Below are 23,406 nucleotides of genomic sequence, written 5' to 3'. Positions count from 1 at the left end.
CATTCAGAGAGAGTTATAGTGATTTTTAGGTTATATAAACGAGCTGTCTAAATCCGGGTAATAACCAGGATTTAAAGGGAAGACAGGTGTCTAAATCATGCAGATTTAGAGAAAGGCAATGCTTGACCCGGGGACGATTTATAACGATCTGGGCTTGTCAATGAAGACTACATGTATCTATGTAGTGGATAAAATATTGCTCCGCCAATCAACCAATGAATTCAACATTGTTTTTGCGTTTGACCTATTTCCCGGAAAATATATTTTATACATTGTATGTAGCACGATGGAAAATGAATTGTGCTCTTACGCTTTAAACCACAGACTTTAAGTGAGTTAGTAGTTGACATTAAGTTTGATGCTTTTTTACGTACAATCATTAAAAGCTATTCATTTAGGATGATGTCAGAAAGTAGGGATACGCGCAGGAAAGCCTAATCTAAGTACCATAATGTCAACTACTCAAAGAAGCTATAGCTCTCGCGTAACTATACATATGACGGGTTAAATTAGCCATGCATATGATGTGTCTTCCTTTGCTATTTTCTGACATAATTAATGAAGACCATATTAAAATGGTTCATTCCACCATAAGCATATAGATATCAAGATAGAGTTCACAAGGTTTCGTTAAAGAATTTTGAACGTGACATACATGTAGCTATGAAATGCGAACATTATTAAAAATTCAAATTTTCATAATTGAAATTACATTATTATCATGTCATTAACATTAAATTCTAACCTTCGTGAGAAATCTCAGTTAATCCATAATTTATGTTATAATGAGGAATGTTAATTAATTATCATTTGTAAACAGCGAGTTTTAGTTGTGTCTTGACAGTTAAGGTGATTAACCTACCAAATTGATTGATATATGGACTTTGTAATGCAAAACCTCTCATTTTATTCTAAAATATTTGAAAACAATTGAAAATATATGAATATATGTTAACCTTTCACCCAATGTTTGGATGTTAAAACGGTCAAGAAGACATGGGACCACTAACACTTACCTTCTTTGTCATTAATATAAACTTATATGGAAATACATCCAGTGTCGGGTTATAGATATAGATTTTCTAGGAACTTCGAATTTCCCCGACGATAAAAGCTGAAGCAAGCTTAGAGAACAACATGTTTTCATAGTGCGTCACAAAATTACATTTTGTAAGAGACATACTTAATGTAAGAAACAGATTTGTTAATTTTGTCTTATGCTCAAACTTCTTACTTATCATTCAATCCAAACAGAACAATATTTTCTCGTGGACACTGAAGAGTCCGTCATACATCAGCAGGAGAATATACAAATAACATTAGGACCAATAAGTAACATTTAGTACACGGAAAGTTATATCTTGCAAGAAAATTTTGGTTTGGAATTAGCTAGCATACATTGTTGTGGCAATCTGTGTCATTTGTCAAGAAAACATTCCAAGTGATTCCACTCAATGTCCTACATCATGCGTGTGGAAAACTAATCCACAGGTAAAATGATACAGTCATGTAATTAAATGAGTTTACTTCTATACAATGACATAATTGATTGTCTTTTCTATACCTTTATTATTTACCTTAGTTATGAATGCTTTCTTTGTTTGTATTGATGATCATATGAGTGATACATAGGTTAATACAATTAATTGATTTTTACCTGAGGTTATATATATCCTTACAACTATGGGTAAGATATGATAGAATTGAGTAGTATAAACTGAATTAGTTCTCTATGTTACACTGTAGACTTCATCAACACAAAAAATGGATAGAGGATGAATATTTATAACTGTTCTATATGATTTTACAGTCTTTACATAATAGCAAACATCAATCTGTTAATTGTAAAATGCTGCCAAGGTAAGCATTCTATGTCTCCAATTAAATCTAGTGTGTCCTGGGCAGGGAACAAATACTAGCTTACAAACAACACATACCTAACAAGTAATTTCAAGGCCAGAAACAAATCTAGAAACATTACTACTTTCTAATATGTAATGGATTATCTGTTGACCCAAATAAGAATTACGTTTTCATGATGTTTTTAGCACACTGACGGAAACCGTGCTTACTTCCCTGACTGTTCTGACAGCTTAGAAGTGATATGTGTATGTAGATGCTAAGACCTATCGTTAACATGTGCATGGTATTAACTTATTTTCAGTTTTCGTTTTGCTTTTATGCATAAATGCATGAGGTTGTTCTTATACATATATAATCTGCTATAGTATCGTGATGATTTTGAAAACGGAACACAAGGAAAGTGATATGTAACATGATAATGTATTATGTCATGGAGTTAACACATTTTTTACGAGGGTGACGCCGAAGAAGTTGAATATAACGCTCATTACTTCGGATCTTCTGGGTTTAATGATTCGGTGCGCTTATAGAAGTATCCTTATATATAATTCTATTCTTTACATTTATCTTTGTATAGAGATATATTACTATGTTCCCAAAACATTATATCATACAATGATATGTCTATCAGAAATGTTCTAGTCTAAATGACTAACTGAGTTAATACATAGCGTTTGTTGGCTTTGCATCATTTTTTCTCAATGAAGCAAGAAACATCTTATTCTAGATTTGAATTATGTATATTTTTGTCGGAATTTGGCCTGTTACAGAATGATTTATATGCAATGGAATTTTTAAAATGTGAATTCATAAAACGAAACTATTCCATCACATTCCATGTTTGATGTTATTTTGTTTTCCGCCCCACTAACATCTAGGGCCATTCCATGAATTTACGTCAATATTGTATATAGATATCATATTGCCGCGTGTCTATTGTGCCACACATGTCACGTGTTAACCCAATTACAACTTCCCGCCATTTCCATTCATTCACTCTTAAAGTCAACACCCTTAGTGAACCTTATTACGAGATTTTAAAGCCTATTATTCTATTTTGAGTAAGAGAAACAGAGATATCCGACATCTTTCACAGCTTACGTTGATAGAGTCAGATGATTTATATTTACGATAGCTATTTAAAGAGAATCAATTGAATGCCCCGTAATTGGTCACCTACTAGTACTGGTCATTTAAATCTATTGCCCTACTTACGGGACGTTTACAGGACTAGCCACAATAGCTGGTGTGAAACAAGTTGTTTGGCACTTACATCACATACAGGTCACTGGAGGTTAAATGAAAACAATTACACAACTCTATCTTCCATGGCATTGATGTTTGGCAGACTGCTCTAAACATTATAAAAGCAATCATTCGATTGAAAGTAAAGTAGTACAACAATAATTCAATGTATTAAATAGAAAATAGGAAATTTCCAGTACAAGCCCCGATTTCTCGAAACAAAAGTGCAGACTGATGTCAAAAATTTCCTTATTTAACTTATGAAAATGTATGACTCAAGTCAGTTTTTGACTGAAGTTCGTTTTGAGAAATCGGGGCAAGGATCTAAATGGTCCCTCTTCACTGGACTCATGAATTAAAACGTATGATATCGTTTTGTCCATATTATGGTTATAGTAGCCCTAAAGTTCAAAAGTCCGAAATGTATGGAAAAAGTGATTTGATAACAGCTAGGAGTTTATACACTGTATTTAACCAGCTCTTTAATTATTGTGGTTGGGAAATCAAATAGATAAAATTACAGTAATCAAGTAAGAAGCGTTGATGTTTCATGTAATTTATATTGTTACTATCAACGTAATGATCCTGGATGTTATAAATATAAACGTAAGCAGGCAGTAAGAATGCACACCACTGTTGTATATATACTACCTCAGTTAAGGTAACGCAATTTCATTTTGGCACTAAAAGATATTTTTTAGGATTACACTTCACAGTAAAATTGCGTCTCTATTTGTTGCGTCTTAACTAATTAACTAATAAAATGATGGAACCATACTTAGAGAAAACGAAAAAATAACAAATTGTATAGTGGATGGGTTTGAGTTTTAGCATCCGTATTATGAATTGTACATCCTATATGTAACGCCCACATGCATTATGAATCATTACATTATAAATACCTGTCTGTGTACCCGAATGAAACTTATGTGTTTTAAACAAATCTTCTAGCACATTGCAAATATGTTTTTTGAATTTCTGCATAATTTGTCTACATGTTTTTAAACATCTACAAAAATAAACATGCGAAATGCACCAAAGCGTCTAATTGAGATCAGGATGATGTCATCAAGGTGATGTATTTTTCCACATGTGTAAACAAATAATAGCATTGCGATGCGTAAATATCCCAATTCAAGGTAATGTGCTTTCAGATCGCTATCTGTTTACGAAGAAGTATATCTAAGTAAAATGTATCTAGCATAATATGAACACATTATCGAGAGAATGACGTCGCATTTGACATAGTTGAATATTTGTTTTTGCTTAAGTTGTTTATGATTGTGGTGAGCATAGCTACATCAAACTTCAAGTTATCTATTTTAATGTTCGACACCGGAAGATTTTGTAAATATTCATTATCTTAAAAGTTACCTGAAAACATTTTCTAGCACTGGATCACATCTCAAAACGCCGCAGCAAAAGTTAAAACCAAAAGTTAAAAAGAAAATTGAAACAAAGCCCTTCATGAAAAGAAATTCTAAATACGACATAATAATGAAACTGATAAATAATGAAATTCTACATTCTACTGAAATTCATTTTCCATCAATTTGCATAGCCTTTTCATTCATAAATAAATAGTACAAAACGCCTAAAACATATGAATTTATCATAAATGTTTTGAATTAATATACGGAGATGACTTTTTCGAGTCTACATGATGTTGAATTAAAATCCTGGAACATATGATGTTTAACTGGGTCTCTAAATAATACCACGTGTGCAGTATTTTGAGCATAAACATTTGTACCATAAATAGAAAATGCATCGGTGGGCACTGTCCAACTATGCAGTGCATGTATACATTAACAATGATGAATGTGACATGTTTTCATTTGTTACATTTTCCGCGCTTATGTTTAATTTTAATGAAATTATAAATGTAAATGAGAGAAAGGAACGTACCAGTAGAATGAACATTGCTTTTCAGCATGAATTGGTGTATCAACATTAAAATGATATTGTTGTTGCTTTATGTAAGTGCCAGGATCTAAAATATTCTTAAACTTTAGAATATCAATGCTTCCTTCTCATGTTAGAATCAAAATTAAGACAATTAAAACATATGTACGTGATCACAATGAAGAATGTGTTTTTCGCTATAATTATTTGCCCTGAGTGGCAATGAACACTGTATTAATTAATCATTACTCTAGCTTTTCTGATCTCTTCAAAGAGGGATGTAAAGATATGCCTGGTCAAATCCTTCAATGTGTTGACTGGATTTACCTTAATGATTCTTTTTCGATACACCGAAGAAGCTAAAGCCATGCATGTACTAAACAGTTATATATAACCATTAGAACATATCGAAGTTAGTGTTCAATACAACATGGGGCCCTCTTAGTTTGCTTCCTAGCTGATCTCCTATCTTCTGTTGGTACGTGTATCTCTTTCCTTTCTCCCTTCCGTAGTTGCAACTCATTGATATATAAAATTTATTATTCAACAGGTTTGATTAAACCATGTATCGGGTATGTTCTCAAATTTATTATTTTACCAAAATTCTTGAAAATAAAAAAAAGTTTTACTTTTTTAATTTTAGTGATAACACTAAGTTTGACGAATATGAACAAGTAAACCACAAGCGATTTTTTCTGTGTCACAATGTCTTAGATTAAATAAGTTTACTAGATAAAGGCATCTGATAATGAGCAACACGATAGTAAATCTAATTTATTATGAAAACAGTAGACTGTGTACTTGTACTTTATGTCTAGAGAACATGATACTACAGGTTACCTGCTTCATTCCAACCTTTATATGGTCTGCATATTTTACAGCGATAAATAAAAAGGAATGCAAGTATGAATAATCTAACAATGAATCGCTTATGACATTAAAAATTAGGACTCCAGACACTTATGACATTAAAAATTTATAACAAAAGGATCTTGAGCGACCTCTGGTGTCACAAGGTTGTAAATGGTAATGCTGTCAATGCTGTCACGTGTTTTCACGCCCCTGTACAGACTATTTACAGCCTTACTCTAATACGCTGGTAACCAAAGTAACCAAGGAACCAAGGTGCTCACTTCATAAAACTATAGCTTTAAACCTTTGTTTTCCTGAATAGCATGACAGCAACGTACATTAACTGTTTATTGCTGCCAGTCTAGTTTAATTACAAAGTTGTATATTCAGTAGTGATTCTACAATTATTATATGGTTTTGTTATTTACTTTGATAAAAGAAAACTAGTTTGATACAATTTATACAAAGAAGTAGATATGATAGGACCAGAATTTGGCCTTACTTTTTCAGGCCAAAAAATATTAACTCTGATCCACATCAATTTCACATCAATAAATTCTCTCATACTTGCCATTCATCAAAACATAACTTTTTATAACCATGTACACGATATACTCCACCTATGACGTCATCAAATTGAGGATTTTCCTCTTATCGCCAAATTTTGCTAGAAATTCATCATCTTTAGGTTAGAAAAGGCTTGAAATGAATTTGGCCGCCACCTTGGAGCAACTTTATATTTTGCATGGATATGCGTAAATACACAATACACAACGTGTGAAAATCTCTTTCTGCTCCACGAAAGCGGCCACATTCATTTTTAGAGAAAACCATTCAAAAAGTATGATTTTCAAGGATTTTTGTGAAAAATGGCGGGAAACTGCATGTTGATGACGTCATAGTGAACATAATTGGCACATGCGGGATATTTTTGGAATGTAATGTGTTAGCAAACGTATTCAACTGTTATATGGCAAAATATGTTGTTCTTTACTGGAGAATTAATTTTGGGGCCATATTTGAGTCCTAACGTACCTTCTCCTTTCCTTTTTATCTGATATTACTACATAATGACTTTATAGACATGAGTTTAAATGATGGTAACGGAACATAATGGTGTGGTCATTGAGGTTCCAGAATGACTAATGAGTTTCTAATCCAATATCAAAATAGATATATTACATTTTAGATGCGCCATTTATGTAATAGATGTTAGTATATGTATAAAATATCTAGTGTAAAGTAAATTTCAGGACCTGTATACTTTTCATTTCATTATAGGAAAATGTAACGCAGTTTTATAAGAAATGGGCGAGTGCCTGTTTTTGGAAACCAATCCTCGTTGAACTTTGACATGATTTCCCGTTTTAAGCACTTCATTATTCTATAAACAGTTACATTTGCACGAACGTTGCATTTATACATTTTTCCAGCTAAAACATATTTAAAGTATGATAGAAAACAGAGAAAATGTTTCGATACGTGAGTGGAAATGAAACAGGACGGAAAAGGGGGGCACTTGATACGGATATGTCTTACGTGATATTCTATGTAATGATTGTGTCTTCATGGTATGTACGTTTCATCACATAACTTGACTACAATTATCCTAACCCTTCCTTCCCTGAACGCAAACAGATAAATATATGTTTTTCTCCTTTTAAGAATGGTTTATTACATTAAACAAAGCACTATTTTAAGTTCATGTTTCCACAGCAACTACGACTATAACGACAGTTTCTACTCAACGGAAAAGTTTTGTTATGCAGTTTGTAGTATAATATTATCAAAATATTAAGATGATTGCGAAAGTCAAACGCTAATTGGTTTAAATACACTTCTAAACCCGTGTAGTATGGAGAACAGACGAATTTAGTACTTCATTGTGTCAGTTAAAGCAGGACGTGTATCTCGTAGGCCAGTTTAAACTGACTTCATGTCATGTCTAAGTTAACGCCGTCACGGCAATTTTAAGGTGACAACCCTCGTGTCATCACTTTAACATAAATTTGTGTATATGTCGAATCCAAGCGCTGATTTACGACCTCTGCACATAGTTGTCATTCTCAGTGAGTACAAACCACCAGCCGGTTAGAGAAACAATGCATTGTAACACCTTTATATCCCCGACATTAGAGCTACTGTTTATAAAAAATGTATAAATAAATAATGTGCCATATAAAAACTCAAATATGTCACATAAGTAATAAGATTTTATCAATTGAATTGTTTGCATTGATAGGCTGTTCAATGACAAAGGTGATTAATTACCTGATATTTGTTAAAACAATTTTGTAATTAATTTCTAAAAAAACATTTTCGCTAATTTCATCAAATGAATATTACATTTGAATCAGAAATTATGGCCCAGTCAACACTAACGAAACTCGTGGCTATATATTAGCAAACTCTTACATATCATTTTGATATATACATTTATTATTTTTATAGACTTGAAGTAAGTGTGGAACAAGTACACAAATTGTTAAAGTTAAAATATTGAAATCAGCAAAAATAATTCCATTCAGAAATACATATGTAGTATAAATTTTATCGCAAGAAAAAAAAATCAATCGAATGTAAAGCGGTGACTTTCAGGTGTTAAATTGTTTACATTAGCGTGAGAACCCCGCCAGCCCTACTGTGACTGAGTACGTTACATTACTGTATAACATTGCCTGGTGACATTTTTACACAGAACTGATGGTGACCTTCACTCTGACCTTCCCACAGAATAACATTGTCTACACTGTTTCCTGTACAGTAATGTTAAAACAGTAGAATCTATTTACTAAACTATTTTTATCATTTAGGAAGCAGTATTTAATGCCTGACAATTTATGAAATTCAATACAGTTTAGGGAAATTAAAGACAGTTTGCTCTTAGCATCCTTATAGGCGAAAGTGGAATTGATTGATGGTTTCATTTGAAGTTCACTAGTCTAATCACGGTTGGTTTTGACCTCAGTTCAGTAACAGCAAATAGGGATATCGATCTCTATAGTCTAGTCAGGTGGCAGGGGAAATGCTGCACCTTTCTTACCTGTGTAAGATAACACAGGTGTTTGGTATCAATGGTAAACAGATAAAAAATGTCGATAACGTTAGGTGTCTCGTAAATCGTTTGAATTATGTAATATAAAGCATCTCGAGAAAATTATTCCTGATCCTAGAATCATCAATCATCTAAATATATACTATGAAAATCTAATTATGGTGTTAGATAATTCCTAAATCCGGATTCTCGTACTTGACTTCTCGATGTACTTGTAGAGGATTATTTTTGGAATAAAGTATGAATATTCACATTGATTTCAAAACATATTCATTTAAAAACATGAATAACGTGATACATATCTGACAGTTTGTCATTAAATATGAGAATATACGTATCACAGTTAAAGTGTTTCCACAAAATCTCCTGATCCTCACACAAACTTTGTATGTTATATAAAGACGTTTTATTTTAATATATCATTATCTCAAATTGTTTTTAAATTTTAGACATTAATGGATTTATATATCGATTGTAAAGTCATCTGACCCGAATAGCTGTGATGACCTATAGCCATCGTGCTCCGTCCGTCGCCGTGCTCCGTACGTAAACTACATGTTAGTGTAGATTGCCACATGAACTGATGATGTCACTTTATACAGAAGGCCCAATGAATGCTCTACTATTTAAATATCTTTGTCTGATGTCTGATAAGCTGGCCCTGGAAAATTCAGAATTTGTATGAAGTGATACCACTGGTAAACTTAAAACACTTTATGCCTCATTTCTGCCTTTTTAGGATTTATTCATGACCAACTCACGTAATAGTTCAACATTAAATGATCATAATCCGCTCGGTATCGTGTTTCCGTATTCCATTTAAAGGTACGCTGAAAGGATATGATATCTATCTGTTATTGTGATGTATTGGGGGTCTGGGGATAGGATGCTATTACTGTTACTGACATGGCTTGTGCCGATAATTTATTTGACCAATGCATACATTATATCTGAAATGCCACCCATGCTTTTTGAGTACTTATCTGCTATTAACTAGATATAACATTAGAAATATCAGGCGCCACCCAATGATGTTACGTAATGTAATGAGAATGGTACATCTAAATTGGTGATTTAAACATTAGTTCCTTTATCAAAATGAACTTTATGTGAATTTGTACCTCACATACTTTTGATATATTATACACATTTTACATGTTATTAACCTTCGTGTAATTTGGCTTTTCCCTTTCTGAATATGGGGTCGCAGTTTCCGTTGGAAAGACATGCTAAAAGTTTGTTATCAACACAGATAAAAACCATATGTTTAATATGACGAATTTCAAAATCTACTCGTTGGTGTTTGTCATTAGCTTTTTTAGCACTGCAATACAAAATAAAGATAAAGATTATATAAAACAATAAAAACCCAAAAACCTTTGCAAATTGATGACCTAGCTAAATATTTACCAAATAAGGGCAGAGGATATGTAAAATACTGATAACAGTTTTGCGCATGAAACCCTGAATATCTAGAAACAATATGTATTCCCTTCAACAATGGCATACATAATGACAATGAAAGCTATGTCAGTCTCTCATGAGAAAAGGGCTATGTACAATACAAACAAAGAATAACTGTCGATGATCCAATTCAATCAAATAGATAGATACATCGACTGATGTAATCCATTATCTTCTTATCGTTGGGGATATAATTGGGAACAATTAGAAAGTAGGATTTATTTCACCCAAACGATTTAGTATGTACATAAAACAGTTGAGCTATAGATCCATAAAATCACTGGCTTAAACATTCGTTCATGAAATGGCATTATTAAAAAGTAATATGATGTATATTGGTACAATGTATGTCGCCATTTTACAATTTTAAGATGGTTTACCTGGGTTTCGTACCGATATTGGGCAGTGTGTATCAGTATGCCGCCATTGTTAAGACGTTTTATCCTTGTTTTATCTGTATTTGGTACCATATTGTCAGTAGGTATTGGTGTTACGCCAGAATAAGGCCTTACCTCACTGTTAATATTTGGTGTGCTATCGTCTGCTTAGATAGCCGTCATATTTGTACAAGGTTTTCGGGAGATATCGCCGACGCGTGCCCTACTGTTCAAACCCCCCTACAGAGATGCCCTAATGATCGCTACTGTTGACCTTAACTTTAAGGCTAGTGACCCCAAAGCATTCTCGACCCACACTGTCATAAAACAAAAAATACCTATCGTCGTCAAAGGCATTTAATTATTTTATACCTATAAACATAATTTTCTTAGTTTCTTACTTATTGTTATGCTCTTGCAAGACCAGGTTTTGTTTATTGACATTATGCATGTTCCTTAACATGTCTTTTTGTTCACCTTTTGTTTTCTTTTGTTTTATTCAATTCTAACTAGTAATCGTTACCTGATCCGGATATGACCTACAATGCAGATTTGTATGCTTCATGCTTTGAATAAAACATAGAACGGTTACTCTTCTGAAACATCTCGTTCTCTTTTGTCACGAGTCATCTAGAGTGTCAAGATCTAGTTTTTTATGTACGCTTTATCGATATTCAAGTAGGACTAGAATCTGTCTATACTGTCGATATTTCTTATTTTTGAAATGCCCTTACGAATTACATTTTTTGCTAATAGTATTCGTTCTATTTTACAGATAGGAAACAGCTTTGGTAAGTATATCTTATTTCTTATTTCCGTTCACTTAATGTGTCATTCATTTGGCATTACCCTAGAATCAGTTATAATCTTGATTACGCTAGAATAAAATGAATTGACATAATTAAACCAAAGTGTACAAGTGACATTACGTTTTTGAAGTCAATGTTTTGTATTGTTTGATAAATTGGAGATTGGTGGCTTTAGATAAGGTTATTTATGTATCTTTCCCGATTATACATAATCGATAAAATTGTATGTTATCAGACAATATATCTATTTGAAAAGTTGTAGTAATGTTATGTGTTATAATGACCCAGTACATCACACTTTTATCACGGTAGTACATGCTCGCTCTACAACAGCGTTCTGTCAAAACGAATTAAGACATACTAAAGTAGTTTTAAAAATCTTGTGCTCTTTCGTTCTGTCGAAACGAATGAAGATATACTACAGTAGTTTTAAAGAACTTGTGCTCTTTCCTTTTATTGGAAATTTCACAATAAATCTGGCATGTCAATTTTATGTTTTAACACTAAATGCACCCACCGCTTTATGAATCCAGCCTACGTAATATACCTAAATAAAATCGCTATCCCGTGACATTCACATGCAGTTAAATCTGTCAACCAGACGTCGGTGTTTCATAGATTATCCACTCCATACTCCGATAGTTTGTATTTAACATTTAAGAAATAAAGCGTTCCCATTTTGATGTCAGACGGAATGTTATGGCAGCCAATGCTAATTGGATCCTCTGTTGAAGATATGAAGATTTTTATCTCTAATCCAGACAACACGATCTACTAGTGCAGTTGCAATACGCATGTGTAGTCGTCTGTCATTGTTGACAACAATTTGTAATGTTCCAGAAATGAGTCTCAATGCGAGGGGAGATGAAAGAAAACGACTGAGATTGGGAAGCAAAATAAACTCTAGCGAAACCTATAGAAATCTTTTGATCTATTGATTTAGTTAAGTGCAGTTAAAGCACTAGATTGAATCAGACATTTATACACATTTGGTAGCTGATGCGTGCAAATATATTGGTATGAATCATACATCTCACGCACAGTGCAAGACATATATCAATAAATATACCCAGCATAGTTGATTTTTCGGCAGAGTTTCGAAAGATTAATTTAAGCATATCTTTAGCACCTAAATGTTAGCTTGCTAGCGCCCTGACGCTTGTCGCGTCAAAATGTAGTATTAATCTATTGTTTTGCATTCATATGAAAATAATTGATTTTTCTTTATTTTCATACCAAATCTGGCTTTCTGATTGGCCAATATTTTCTTTGCATAACACTATGAAAAAAATCCGAGAATGGCGCGAAACATCGACATTATCGTGACGTCATAATAAAAACATTGATGTTGCGTATTGATTCGGAAAAATAATCCCTTGAAAAACCACTATAATGTTCCATTTAAACATAATTCATTTTATCAAATAGAGTATGAACTTAATGATAAGTATTAATGGCACTATTCTTTAATTTCATAGGGTTATGGAAAAAAACGCGGATTCACACAGTTTGCAAACATTTTTTTTTCATACCCCGATAAAATTAAAAAATAATGCTTAAATGAAACCTACTGTAGAAAGTAAATTACACGCTTGACATGTCTACTAGTGAATAATCGTTAAAGAGTGGAATAGGCAATGTATGTAATATAGACACATATTATACAGACTATTATACTTCGATTCAATCTTAAATATGTTTTGGACTTAATGAAAGGGAACTTTCGATTAACTTCAGAGTATCAACTATGCACTGTACTGAAAAAAAGTAGATTTCTTATTTATAGATTAAAACTTGATACCAACGATGTAATGCAAATTTAGTTAAGTGTTTGACTGATGTGCTCTCGTAATCTATAACAACCGAATGTTAACGTTATTAGATTACAAATATATGAAACATAAATGAAATATACTTTGCAGGATTACCCCGAGTCAAGCGTCAGGAAGACTCCGCTTTTAGGAGACCTCGTGGTATGTATTTTTTTCTAACAATTTTCGCTATTTGAAAATAAAGCATTGAATTAAATTAATGAATATGAAAACAACATATATCATAAAAAAGTATTTACTTGAGATAAAAATTAAGTTGAGAAGATATTTCTCTTCCATTTTGAATGCTATAATATTGCATAGTAAAACTTATATATTAGCTAAAAAACTTGCATTTGATTATTTTGTCAATTCTGATTTGCATATTGCTTAGTTATCTGCCTTTATTAGGTAAGACATGTAATTGTTACTTCATGTATTTGTGAGCATAACGTCATCTTTTAAAAAATGTAAATTATTGGATATAAACTGATGACGGAACAATCGGTACTAACCATCAAGGGCAGATAACTATAATATGCAAAGACAGACTATACGTTCATAGAAGATGCCAAATATGTCATTATGACAGCCATCCCCACCTGCCCACCTTCTAACTCCTTCCTTATCCAGTCTAACTTAGCTCCCCGCGAAACCCTTCCTCGCTTACCTAACCACAAGTACAACGTATGCATGCATATACACCCAAAATGTCTGCTTGACTTATACACGTAGTGGAACCTCGTTAGAATGTTACAGTATAGAAGACTTTTATACAGCTTTCATGAACAGTGTTTTTCAATGTTGAAAATACGGATGAAAGACCTTCTATTTTGTTCCAGAGTCTGTTCTAATGGTCAAGTAGACACTCAATTTTACCGCAAATCTATATTGCTCTTTGCAAGAAAAAAAAACCTCGATATAGTTAGTATTTCATTACCTCTTCCGTAGTCATTACATTCAAACGATATTTGTGCTGATACCGAAAGGTAAATGGAAAAGTGTATCTAGTATTTTATCGGGACATAGGGCACAACACTTTGCATTACTTAATTTCATGGAGGTCGTATTTAACTGTAACAATAAAGAGATTGTAACGCATTCGACATCGATATATGATATTATTAACGTTTTATATGACATGATTAATTGAAGATACATTATTGATATGTTGTAGTGACTGTTTGTAAGTTTTGGTGATATAAGTGTTTCCTATAATTTCAACTCTTGAAGATATTGGTGATAAAATGTCATACATACGGAGATTTTATATTTGGTTTAACGGAATCTTACTGTGTAATTGTTAAATTTCGTGGGGAGAAATAATCGTGACTTTCTCTTGTAAACCTATTTACAGTTAGCGATTCTCGAGCATTGTCAATTTTAACAGTGGCATGCCATAAATACTATCATTCTTATCAACCGTCGTTCCAGACATTTACTTCACCGCGATTATAGCGAACACAATTGTGCAATATTTTAAAGTCACTACTTTCTATAGTAAAGGTTAAATAACAATGTAGTATTCGGTCATTTTTTCTGTATCTCAGATAGGATTCTCTCCGCTTTGCAGAAAAAGCAATACCATTAATTCATTGGAAGGTAAACGCTATTTTCTCACAAACTATGATGTTGCTATCGTACCAAATATCGGATTTTTTTCTTCGAGCAAGCTATGTCACATAGAGGATGGCTAAAACGATATAAAACTAGCGAGGTTCCGCTGAGAAAGTAGGTTAACTTACTTGGTCATAACTATATTATATTATCTTAGCAGACTATTTTGACACTACGATGGGAGGATACAGCTACCTCACCCCCAGGGACCAGTTGGGGATGCGTGTTTGGCATATTTTCATGACGGTTTTAGCTACTGATGTTTTTTTTTTCTAATTGAATTTTCATACAAATCTGTTTGTTGCGCGTATTTAGAACGGTAATAATTTTTCTTTTGTTTTTAGTCTGTGGGAAGATAGCTGACTTAGCATTTGTAATAGACTCTTCGCGAAGCATAGGGGAACCTGAATTCAACAAAGAACTCAATTTTGTGAGACAAGTGCTACAAGAATTCGAACTAGGTCCCGACAAAACACGCGTGGCCATAGTTTCATTTAGTAATGTCGTAAAAACAGAATTTTCCTTTAACAAATATATAAATGAAGACGAAATCTTAAGAGAAGTGTCGAGAATTGCGTACGCAGCAGGCCCAGCCACAGTGACCTATAGAGCTCTCAACCAAACTAGGAGGGAAGTTTTCACCCCGTGGGGTGGGGACCGACCACTCGTACCCAATGTTGTTATCGTAGTGACCGACGGGGGTACGAACCCAGGAAGGGTCGACCCCTACACAAAAGAGGTGGGGAAAGCCCTCACCCTCGGGGAAGCGGAGGAGTTAAAGGTTATGGGATGTCACGTGTTTTCGATAGGGGTAGGACCCCATATTGACCCCAGTGAACTTATGGGGATTGCTAGTCAACCAGAGGAGAAGTACTACCTTCAGGTGGATAGCTTTAACAAGCTCAATACACGGGCTCTCACTGAAATGGTAGCTTACAGGGCCTGTGAAGGTGAGTCTATGTAATCTTATATATATATTTATATATAGCAATAATTATACGTATATATCTTAACAATCATATATCACCACTTGTTTTCTTCCAGGTACAATCAAGTTTTGGACAGACCTTGATGTTCTAAATTTTGAAAATACTCATAATAAACATTTTCCTTTATACCATTTTTACGTCAAAATACATGTTTTATACAATTGTAATATCCGTAATAATGTCATGTATACATATATCATAATCGCGTCAGGCCTCGATTTCTCAAAATAATGGTGATGACTTAAGTTATTTCTATTATGTAATCTATGTTAATAATTTTAGACTTTATTGGGTTTTTTTTTATATTTTTTTTAAAATTTTTTACTTAAGTTTGTTTCGAGAAATCGGGACCAGGATATTTTACAGAAATCTAATACTCGTTAGTTTTCTCTGGTTATCGGAATGAACTGTATTCTTTTGTCTTTTACAAAGTTGTGTTCAGAGGGTTCAAACCAAACAAAAACAAATGTCTGTTATAAACCATTTATCTTAATAAGACTTCGTCTTTGGATATTACAGTATTACCTCCCTTATGGGTATGTATCCATAATGATGTCGTGATTTAGTGGGCGGATTTAACGTCGTTTCCTCTTAAACATATGACGGAAGCTCCCAAACACATGACATCAGAATCGAAACCTACCCGCAAGGGGGATAACTCTGTAATATACAAATAAAGAATAGACCGTCTAGAAAAAACAGCAGATATAGATGTCAATAGTTTGAAAGAGAAAAGTGAAAACAAATGTTTTGTCTTAGTCTGTAATCTGTTGGGATGATGATGTAAAACAACAGATATTTCTTGCATACTTTTCATACTCCGGCGACTTATTTCGCGTTTGGGATATAAAAGTCCCTTATTGCCGTAATATTGATTTGCCATGAGTAGATCATCCGTGAAATTTGACAGGGATGGTGACGTCAAAATATGAACAATTATATGACGTGAGAAAGTGAAGATGAAAATCAAAAAGACGGTTCAAGCTTGTTGTTTCATCGCGTTTTCAGCTTAATATATTTATCATTTTTATTATGTAGATTTTGATAAAAATTGTGTTGTTTACTTCATGGGTATTAATTTGTAATATTTTCCAGCTCCGAATCGGGAACGTAAGCGTTCACACCGCTCATGCAGCTTTTATATCTAGCAGAGTTGTTAAGTAGTTCGCAGATCAAACTGATTGAAGTTTTGTTTTTAAAAATATATAATCTATTAAATAAAACAAAATTATGCAACATTCTTCAATTTAAGAGAACTTGTCAAATGTAGATTTAGTATTGATCTACTTCATGTCTTACACACTTTATGACAATATGAATTCAACTTCAATCAGAATATGTCAATGCGATTTTTTTTCTCCCATTTTTTCTTAATTTTTGAATATATTTTGTCATAAATTTTTAATTGCTGTGCGTAGCATTAATATCCGGTGACTAAGAAAGGCCCTATAGGTAGCTTTGATCTTTGCTTCCATTTCACACTGTATCATAAACATTGCATAAAAAGGACTCAAACACATGCTGAAAGAGAGTTCAAGCATGACTGGATCGATACATTGAAACAACACATGCCGCCAAAATACCATATTATGAGCCAATGTATAATATCTTCAGAAATACTGATAACACACGCTAAGCGATTATCTAAGCCTCAAATATGCTGATTTGATATTCATGCTTTGCAGCATCATAAACATGCGTTGAATACATACAAATGCTGTAAATCAATCGAAAATACACATTAAAAGTGTCAGTAAACTCCATTCAAATGTGTTATTGCTAGTGATTTGGTTCGTGTTTGTGCGTTTTGATGTAGAATTTCGATAATTGGATACAATATAAGTTTTTTTCAAGAACAGAAGGATAAGTAGACGTAGAATGGGCCAGCGTCCTTCGCCCTCGCTTATGATACAGGTGTGTCTGAGGCATCCTAACTATTTCAATAAGCTTACACTCTCAACGTCTGTATCAAAGACCACCTATTCACCATCCCCACCTGTCCATCATAATGGAGACTGTCACTAAGGATAGTCTAACCTTAGGGGAGCACCTGGCAAAACATCTCTTACATACCAGGATCACTGTCAGCGGGCCCAAAACGCCAACAACTTAATTCCAGATGAACCTATAGACAATCTTTTTATGTATGTTTGTCAGTTTAGCCCGTTCTGCTTAGTCATATAAATATGACAAATCAGCATTTTTTTCTGATGGCTGTTACGTTTTTTTGATCACGTGATCTAGACTGACTACCAACTAAGGATTCAATCAAATAGCAAATAGGTTTTTATGTTTAAAATATTTTAGTCCGGATGATTATAATTTTTCCTAACAGAAAAGGACATAGTATGACACTCGTCTAAATACCTAAGTACTTTGACAATTGTCCAGATAACCATTGAAATAGTTTAAACCTGATACTGACCTGTCGTTCACCTGCATTCGTATAATGCTTACTTTTAAAATAAACGTTGGTGGGCACGTGTCTCTTGTAAAGAGATGTCTAAGCTCCAGGTGTAGCAGACTCTGTTAACAGGTCTGTAAGAAGATTGATCAGAATTGGTTATTTAGACCACAGTCTTTTGTTCAGGTCTTTCAACGTCCCCAAATTTCTGCAGAAGGTTACAGAAGAAAAATTAATATCACAAATTCATATACATTTTTGGTGTATAATTTCAATAATTTAAACATTTGGTAAGCTTAACATGCTCTGAAGGACTCAGTGTTCGAAAATCCAATCATATTTAATATAATTCCGTTTGTAAACACTATGGTTCTTTACACATGAATGCAGTATCTTCACCTGGATGCCTACTCAAGGCCCTCACTGTAAATAGTTGAAATGTACACAAATATGATTCAAGTAGATCTATTAGGAAACGCAAGCAAAATGAGATCAACAGAAAATATGTCATGTTTGTTTATCATTATTATTTTAAAACAAACAGTACTTAAGAGTAAACGTAAATTGTAATGTTCATACTGTGTTAGAAAAACAAATCCTACTCGCAAACACTCATCATTATGTTACAATGACTATTGTGAATGTGTGCTGTATGTTTTAGGATAAACAGTCACCTGCTAACCTTTGTCAGGTTTACAGGTATCAAAATGCTAACTATAGACATTAAGAACAAACACACACATTGGTAATCGTAAGCTTTCTTAAGTGTTTGTTTACCTCATTGCTTTATAAATATGTCTTAAGTTAGCAGGTTATCTCAATTATTTCCAACGACGAGAAGTTTGTTCTCAGTAAATGCTCTAACTGCTCATGCCGATGAAAGTATCAACATGACATTCCATTTATTAGCAGTACTGCTTAAAATTTACAATCTGATATCAGAGACTAGATTAAGGACGACATCACCAGTGTAGGACATTGGTCCGTAGCCTTTTTATTTCGGTCATTAATATTTTGATTATATGCTATTAAAAGACCAATGAAATGATAAATAACTTTAGTACATATAGTCAAATTTTACCCCAATTAAAAAATACTACCGTTGTAATAAAAAAGTACCTTTGTTGGCAATGGTATTTGGCAAAGAGAGCTTGTTCACATCATCAATCTATCATTTACCTGTTATTATTTTCAATACACTATAATACAAATGTTAACGTACATTTACAAGGGCGTACAGGCGTAACACTACACAAACCATACTTAAAGTGTGAACTATATCAGCCAATGACTAAATTCGGTCATATTTAAAAACAACAGAACAACAAAAACCTTACAATCGAGGATGTTAATCTACTTTATCGCTCCATTTAGGGTATTAATTAACGCCTCACGCGGTAGATAAAACAGAGCTAATTAACAGTGCTTTGCAATCAAACAAGGACAGATTAATGTATCTTTTATACCAACACCGGTAGTATCACACCACGTATTTCAATTGTGATTGTACAGCTGCAATTTGTTTGCATAAAACTTATTTTGCTTTAAAATATTATATACGGTAATATTCATTAGTTAGTTACTATTATCCAGCTTGGCATTCGGATCTTATTATACGTTAATTTTTGCCACCAAAATATTAATTAATACTGTATAATATTCAAATTATACGATTATATAACTTTACATTCGCTATTATTGATACCTTTGTAGTAATCCCCTCTATATGCATATTATAAATATATTTACTCTTGCGTGTAGGAATGTCTTGTTACGTCAGATTTTCACGAATGTAACGTTACATGTATATCATTCAAGAAGGAAACGACGTTTCCAAAAAAAATAATGACTTCACAAACGATACTTACCCTTAAGGGAGATAACTCTCTCATATAAAGAAGAAATAAGTAGTTACAGTTGCCACTAGTTTTGCTTATAGGATAAGGATGCTTGGCACTCTAACAATATCAGTCTACCTCTGTAGGGCGATTCCTATGTGATTTATAGTAGCCATCAACTTGCCATAGGTCGAGGATTACTCTCATGTTTAGTTCCACCTTCAAAATCCGACACGTCCATAATTTGACATGACTGTTCAAAGGAACTCTCCAAGGTTACAGGGATAAATGCAAATCAAAAGGTGTCCAGTTAAGCAAATGTAATGATTTGTCATTTTTCTAGTATTACGAGATGCTGTCTTTTTTTTGTACCATCGCTCATTCAGCTGTGTAAATGTGTTACAAATCAAAGAAAATCTGCTAAATCCGCTATTTCCAAAAATTAATTTGTTTTATCTTTAGGTGTAAACCATATATATGCAATGTATATACTGTATCTGTCTATGTCTGCACATATACGAGAATATATAGACATATTTACATACCGTACCTGTGTTAATTGAATTTTTATGCAATTTGGACAAGTTATAATACAGCAACTATAATGTTTTTTGTTTTGTATCAACTATCTGTACTTTAAATTTCAAACAGTTTTGTTAAATAAATTTTTAATTTCCTTTTACAGTTCAAGATCCTCCACCTGAGCCATGTAAGTACATATAACCATTTATATAAAATAAAATATCAAAGAAATACAATTTTACAAAGCATGACAACATCCCGATGTGGCGCAGTGGTAGAAGGCGTAGGTATGTTTGGCTAGGCGATTGGCTGCCGTAGATCGTTAGTACGAGGCTCGGATAGGGCACGAGTCAATAAATTATCATGCTTTGTTAAATTGTGTTTATTTGATATTTAACCATTTATATATGTATACATGTAGCCAGATCAATTCTAACTAGTATTCAATGTTAGGGTATTGTACAGTATCAGTGCTTATTGAATTTTAGATGTGTGTCTATAATATTCTAATGACATTTAAGTACAATTGCGCAAAACAATAATTTTTCTTACATTCAAGCGTCGCCACCAGAAAATAGAAGCAACATACATATCAAGCCAATTTGTTATTTTACCTTTCGTTAAAATGTGATAAAGGATCGGGGAAATTTGCTAGGCAATAGTTTTATTTTACTACCGCGCTAGTGTTTTCTAAATAGTGATATAAATCCTAAATGGCCACCGTAACGTTATCTTAAGATACTATAAAAACAAAGATTAAATGATGTCATAACTCTCCACACTCAGTCTGTAGAGATAGGTCAGCCACGTGGTTTGTTGTCCTAACCTTGTTAGATAAAATCGTGTGTTACTACTGACGATTGTCCAAGTTTCTTACTTTAACTAAGGTATTTTATATCAACGTCGCTGATACAAATGTTATTGTTCTGGATTCGCGGTGAAATTTCGTTAAAAGTCCAAATCAGAAACTCTCTGGCGTTGGGCAAGATTTTATCAGTTTTTAAACAATAATTGAAGGCCACACAGGATTTAATATCAAAATAAGTACGTGGAATTAAACTGTTGGTAGACTAATACCACTAACAATTGTACGTAGTTCTGTATAATGTCTTCAAAATTAAACACACGTTTAAATAACGTATTGTAAGTTATCAATCTGGATCTTATCTACATTCGTATAGCAGTTATTGCTGCTGAAGATCTTTCTAATCTATATTTTACCTTCGTTGACTCATATTAATTTTGTATTGCGTTCATGTTTCTGTCTGGATCTATTCATTATTTCTGGAAACCAATTACCTATAATGTTGAGGCTGCATATTTGTATCGAAAAATGCCGTTTGAAATTATTTTCGGCTACACGGATACATTTGGCCGTACAGTTGGATAGATTTTAAAATGGAATGTTGCAGGTTTATGTTCGGTAGTCAGTTACTTTGTGCAGTCACTGTGGAACGTCTCGCGGTTCGCTTGTATCTTTGCAAGTTTTTGTGGTCATTACTGTCTAGATCTAGGTTTAAAGTATTGGTATTTGTTGAATTGATTATTCTGCTGCTATTGGTTGCGATTATTGTGATCACACATTATTTTTATTATACTGTCGAGGTGTTTTGTCAGGAAGTTGAAGTATATCGAGCAAACTAGGTTATCAATAAGCTAACACGAGTAAAAGAAAGACGACAAATAATTTATCAATATAAAGCAATACAATCTGCTTATTCGAGACAAGAACTTTACTATATATTTAAACTTTTTTCTGTCCTACTAAATTATCTTTGTTTTATGTCATGTGGTTTCGTCAACGTCTTTAAATTGATTCTGATTTTGGATTACGGTTATGTTTATATTATATGTTAAGCGCCTCTTGATCATTAGGTCGGCGGTTTTATTTGATTGATTAAAATTATTGATTCATACGATTTAAATCGATAGCCAATCAATACTACTGTACGTGACGGTCTTGACGGTCTAACATGTCCCACTGTCCATGATTGTAACGTGACGTTTTTTTATCAGTCTTGTTATCAAATTATTATAGGGTCGGTGACCTATGATAATATAGGGTCATACTAATACATATTTTATCACATTTCTTTTCGAAATTTCATCTTGATTGTCATCTACCTAAATACTGAAAGCCTGAAGTGTGTATATAATGTATGTCCCCTTGGTCGGTGTAACATAACACGAGGAGAAATATGTTTGCCAAACAAGTAGGGTGTCAGAAACCTTCTAAAGAATATTAACATAACAGGTTTTACCGCCATCTGTCATGTCACACGTAAAACATGAACAAAAAAACTATAATCACTTACATACTTTATGTCACATTTCTGTAAGGAATAGGTCTCTGTCGTTTAAATCGTCTCGGTATATACAGAAATTAGATGAAACAATATCCCGTATAAATGACCAGGATGAGTGCGAAGGAAACTATCAAATGGTGATCAAAGTGTCATTTGATAAAGTATCATCTTGCTCTTATTAGGAGTTGATTTTATTATTAAAATATCAAACTAAGACTTAGAGTCACTCCATTAAAACTTATAATGGATATATTATCAAAATATCTTAAATCATAAAAGATAAATCATAAATAATAATAACAGGAAATACGTTAAGCTTGTTATGCGTTGACGGGATGTCATTCTTGTG

At 33.2% G+C, this 23,406-nt stretch overlaps 1 protein-coding gene across 3 annotated transcripts in view; it reads left to right on the top strand.

Annotated features, from left to right (window-relative positions):
• The window catches only part of LOC138332278 (cartilage matrix protein-like), a 52,132-nt gene that overhangs the window by 11,328 nt on the left and 17,398 nt on the right, over nucleotides 1-23,406 (top strand). For 2 of the 3 annotated variants that reach the window (XM_069280301.1, XM_069280302.1), the window contains 5 exons: nucleotides 11,537-11,552; nucleotides 13,493-13,543; nucleotides 15,343-15,948; nucleotides 17,083-17,097; nucleotides 20,915-20,938. In XM_069280301.1, coding sequence (XP_069136402.1) covers nucleotides 11,537-11,552; nucleotides 13,493-13,543; nucleotides 15,343-15,948; nucleotides 17,083-17,097; nucleotides 20,915-20,938 — 712 coding nt within the window. The remainder of the gene's footprint in view (nucleotides 1-11,536; nucleotides 11,553-13,492; nucleotides 13,544-15,342; nucleotides 15,949-17,082; nucleotides 17,098-20,914; nucleotides 20,939-23,406) is intronic. The other variant, XM_069280303.1, reaches the window with a different exon arrangement.

The sequence above is a fragment of the Argopecten irradians genome, chromosome 9 (genome assembly GCF_041381155.1).
Source record: "Argopecten irradians isolate NY chromosome 9, Ai_NY, whole genome shotgun sequence".
NCBI classification, from domain to species: Eukaryota; Metazoa; Mollusca; class Bivalvia; order Pectinida; family Pectinidae; genus Argopecten; species Argopecten irradians.
This window is presented reverse-complemented; position numbering and strand designations above follow the sequence as displayed.